We start from the raw sequence: 3,930 nt of genomic DNA on the forward strand, positions 1-3,930 counted from the left end.
AAAAAAAAAAAAAAAAAAAAAAAAAAAACAAAAGTTTTTGCCTTTGTAATTTCTATGTATTTTGTCAACTTGCTTTCAGTAGTTCACCCTCCCTCCAGCAATTGTTTGAGTGCCTGTTTCTGTACACTTTGGCTGGCATACTTTGGTTAAACTTTTAGATCTTTGTCAGTTTGATAAGTGACAGATAGTATGTAATTTAAAATTTATCCTTTTGGTTTTATGGAGTGAGGTTGAATAGCTTTTCTTGTGCTAATAATAGCTTTCTTTTTTTTTTTTTTTTTTTGAGACGGAAGTCTCGCTCTGCCGCCCAAGCTGGAGTGCAGTGGCTGGATCTCAGCTCACTGCAAGCTCCGCCTCCCGGGTTTATGCCATTCTCCTGCCTCAGCCTCCCGAGTAGCTGGGACTACAGGCGCCCGCCACCTTGCCCGGCTAGTTTTTTGTATTTTTTAGTAGAGACGGGGTTTCGCCGTGTTAGCCAGGATGGTCTCGATCTCCTGACCTCGTGATCCGCCCGTCTCAGCCTCCCAAAGTGCTGGGATTACAGGCTTGAGCCACCGCACCCGGCCAATAATAGCTTTCTTATAAGCTTTTCTTATGTTTACATTGCCTTTATGTGAATGTCTGTTTATACCTTTTGCCCATTTTTCTTGATTGTTGCTCTTTTACTTATTGAATTCTAGGGCCTGTTTAATTATTAGGACATTAACTCTTTGTCTGTATGAGTTGCAAGTCTTTTTTTCCTATTATGTCATTTGTCTTTTTTTTTTTTTTTTTTTTAAGAAACAGGATCTTGCTATGTTGCCCAGGCTAACCTTGAATTTCTGGGCACAAGTGGTACTTCTGCCTTAGCCTCCCAAATAGCTGGGACAATTGGCATGTACTACTGAGCCTGGCTTATTATTGTCTTTTGTGTACAGGTTAAAAATTTTTATTTTTTGTTTTTTACATTTAAGTCAGTATTGATGTAGGATGTGAGTGTATATTCTATTTGTTTTTTTTTGTTTTTTTTTTTGAGACAGTTTCGCTCTTGTCACCCAGGCTGGAGTGTAGTAGTGCAATCTCGGCTCTCTACAATCTCCACCTCCTGGGTTCAAGTGATTCTCCTGCCTTAGCCTCCTGAGTAGCTGGGTTTATAGGCACCCACCACCACATGTGGCTAATTTTTTTTTTTTTTTGGTAGAGACGGTGTTTCACCATGTTGGTCAGGCTGGTCTTGAACTCCTGACCTCAGGTGATCTGCCCACCTTGGCCTCCCAAAGTTCTGGGATTACAGACGTGAGCCACCACGTCTAGCCTAGATTCAACTTTATATTTTTTCAGGATGGCTACCCTACAGAAAGTATAGTCAATACAGTTTATTAAATAATCCATCCTTCACTTCCTGTCTCTTCATTCCCTTTGAAATGCCACCTCAATTGTGCGCTAAATTCTCATACGTATTTTGATTGCTTGTTTTTTGTTCTTACCTATTATCTATTTATCCGTACCATATGCTGATGTTACATTGTTTTAATTATCACATTTGGTGACATGTTTTTTAAATCTAGTATGCCTAGTTCTCCCCACCTCACTCCTTTTTTTCCCCAGATATTTTATGGCTCCTCTTGCTTGTTTTTTGTTTTCTTAAATTTTAAGAGATGGCCTCATTCTGTTGCCCAGGCTGGAATATGGTGCTGCGATCATAGCTCACTGTTACCTTGAACTCCTGGGCTCAAGTGATCCTCCCAGTAACTAGTTGCTTGTTTTTAAACTCAACATTTTAGAAGTTTCTGGTCTGCATACTAAGAATTTAATTCTACTAAGTTTAGAGAATTTCTGCACTTTTATGTTTAGGCATGTAGTCAGAGGGTTAATTTAGGGATTTGTTGCCTACCTGCATTATAGTCATGCATGGCTTAACAACAGGGATACTTTCTGAGAAATGCATCATTAGGCAATTTCATCATTGTGCAAACATCAGAGTGTACAAACCTAGATAGTATAGCCTACAGCATACTTGGGCTACGTGGTATATTAGCCTGCTGCCCCTAGCCTAGAAACTAACACAGCACTGAATACCACACTGTACTGAATACTGTAGGCAATTGTAACATGATGGTATTTGTGTATTTAAACAGAAAAGGGGCTGGGCATGGTGGCTCACACCTGTAATCTCAGCACTTTGGGAGGCTGAGGCAGGTGGATCACCTGAGGTCAGGAGTTTAAGACCAGCCTGGCCAACATGGTGAAACCCCATCTCAACTAAAAATACAAAAATTAGCCGGGTGTGGTGGTGCATTCCTTTAATCCCAGCTACTCGGAGGCTGAGGCAGGAGAATTGCTTGAACGCGGGAGATGGAGGTTGCAGTGAGCCGAAATCATGCCACTGCACTCCAGCCTGGGTGACAGCAAGACTCCATCTCAAAAACAAAACAAAAGGAACACCAGAAAAGGTACAGTAAAAATACGGTAGTATAATCACTTTGTTTCGTTGTTACTTAGATGGTCTGGTAAATGTAAAATAGTGTCCTATGTGCATTGAGATCTAGCATTTTGTATGAATATATTTAAATCTAAAAACCATTTTTTATTCATTGCTTCTTGATGTGAGAATTTCAATTCTTCTTGTGCTTTGCTTTCCTCTGTAGCATGATACCAGTAGTCCTTTGCTAATCAGTGGAACCTCTGCAGCTGAGCTCCCATGGGCTGTAAAAGTAAGTAAACTTTGTAACTATTCTCTCACCCCTTCACTGCTTCCTATCCACTCTCTCTCTACCTCTGAAATATATTGCTATCTGCATTAGACTTTCATATATATGCTTAAGGAAAGGTTGGGGAGATGATGTTACTGGTGTTTGTGAGGAATCTTTCAGCTCTGTCAGTTGTTTTGTGACAGTATTGATCTAATCGTGTATCTGTTATAATGTAAAGAAAAATGGTGATGTCATAATCCTGTATTAACTAAAATATTTGATTAAAAGATAGTTTACCCCACTGGTATTATTTCTTACTTGAAAATTCTGGTTAACTATGTATTTTCTATATGACTCTAAAACAATTCTTTTTTTTTTAGGCATTTTTTCTTTTTTATTTCTGTACAATTAAAATAAAATAAGCATTAGTACGATTTTTACAAATATTGTTTATTTTAATGAAGCTGGTACAGACAATGTCCATTTAAAACCATATCCCAGGCCAAAAAGTACAAATAAAATCAAAAAAAGCAGTGTTCTGTTGTATTCATTTCTGCATGTATAGGTTTATTAATTGCTAATGAAAATTAGAACTTTTCTGGGATCTTCTGACAAGATTTAAAAAAAAATCTTAAAATGCCTTTTCTTCAGTGAAGCCATCTTTGGAGTTAGTCATTACTCTCACCTTGTCTGTCATCTTGACTGCAACCTGATATTCCTCTTCTTTTGGTCCAGACCCTCAAATTTTAAAAGTAGCTTCAAGTTAAGGAAAGGTCATTTTTCCACAGTTCAGTTCTCTGAAAAACTTCCATCTCCCACTGAAAGTCACAGTCCAGGAGTGAAGCAATCACATGCTAGAATATCAGGGCCAATTGGAAAGTCATTATGAACACTTGCATTGGTCGATCTTATTTATCACCACAAGCCTGAAAATGCAATGTCCTGAAAAAGGTGGCCTCTCTGTGCACACGTGATTTTTAAAAAGTAGAGGGTAATATGAAGGGGACTGAGGCTTGACCACCCAAAATCAGCACAATGGAAACAAACAATAATGAATAATGAGCACTATAATTCAAATTACCAGATGTTTCAAAGAGATGGGGTGCCAGTTTTCAATTCCGTTTTGAACACCACGTTACAAAAGAACTATTTTTAAAAATAAAAAAGGATTGAAGGAAAAGAAAAAAAATAAAAAGAATATCTAAACTGTTGAATGACCCCCCGTTTGTTCCTGATAAACTTCAATCACATCATCTTC

General features: G+C 38.2%; 1 protein-coding gene across 3 annotated transcripts in view; it reads left to right on the plus strand.

The window, feature by feature from the left end:
* EPS15 (epidermal growth factor receptor pathway substrate 15) overlaps window positions 1-3,930 on the plus strand; it is a 131,612-nt gene that overhangs the window by 18,006 nt on the left and 109,676 nt on the right. For all 3 annotated transcript variants that reach the window (XM_017875436.1, XM_017875435.1, XM_017875434.1), the window contains one exon: window positions 2,628-2,693. Coding sequence is in view for 2 of the 3 variants with exons in the window: in XM_017875435.1 (XP_017730924.1) it covers window positions 2,628-2,693 (66 nt within the window). In the remaining variant the exon portion in view is untranslated. The remainder of the gene's footprint in view (window positions 1-2,627; window positions 2,694-3,930) is intronic.

Source organism: Rhinopithecus bieti, unplaced genomic scaffold (assembly GCF_001698545.2).
Source record: "Rhinopithecus bieti isolate Rb0 unplaced genomic scaffold, ASM169854v2 scaffold_10017, whole genome shotgun sequence".
NCBI lineage: Eukaryota > Metazoa > Chordata > Mammalia > Primates > Cercopithecidae > Rhinopithecus > Rhinopithecus bieti.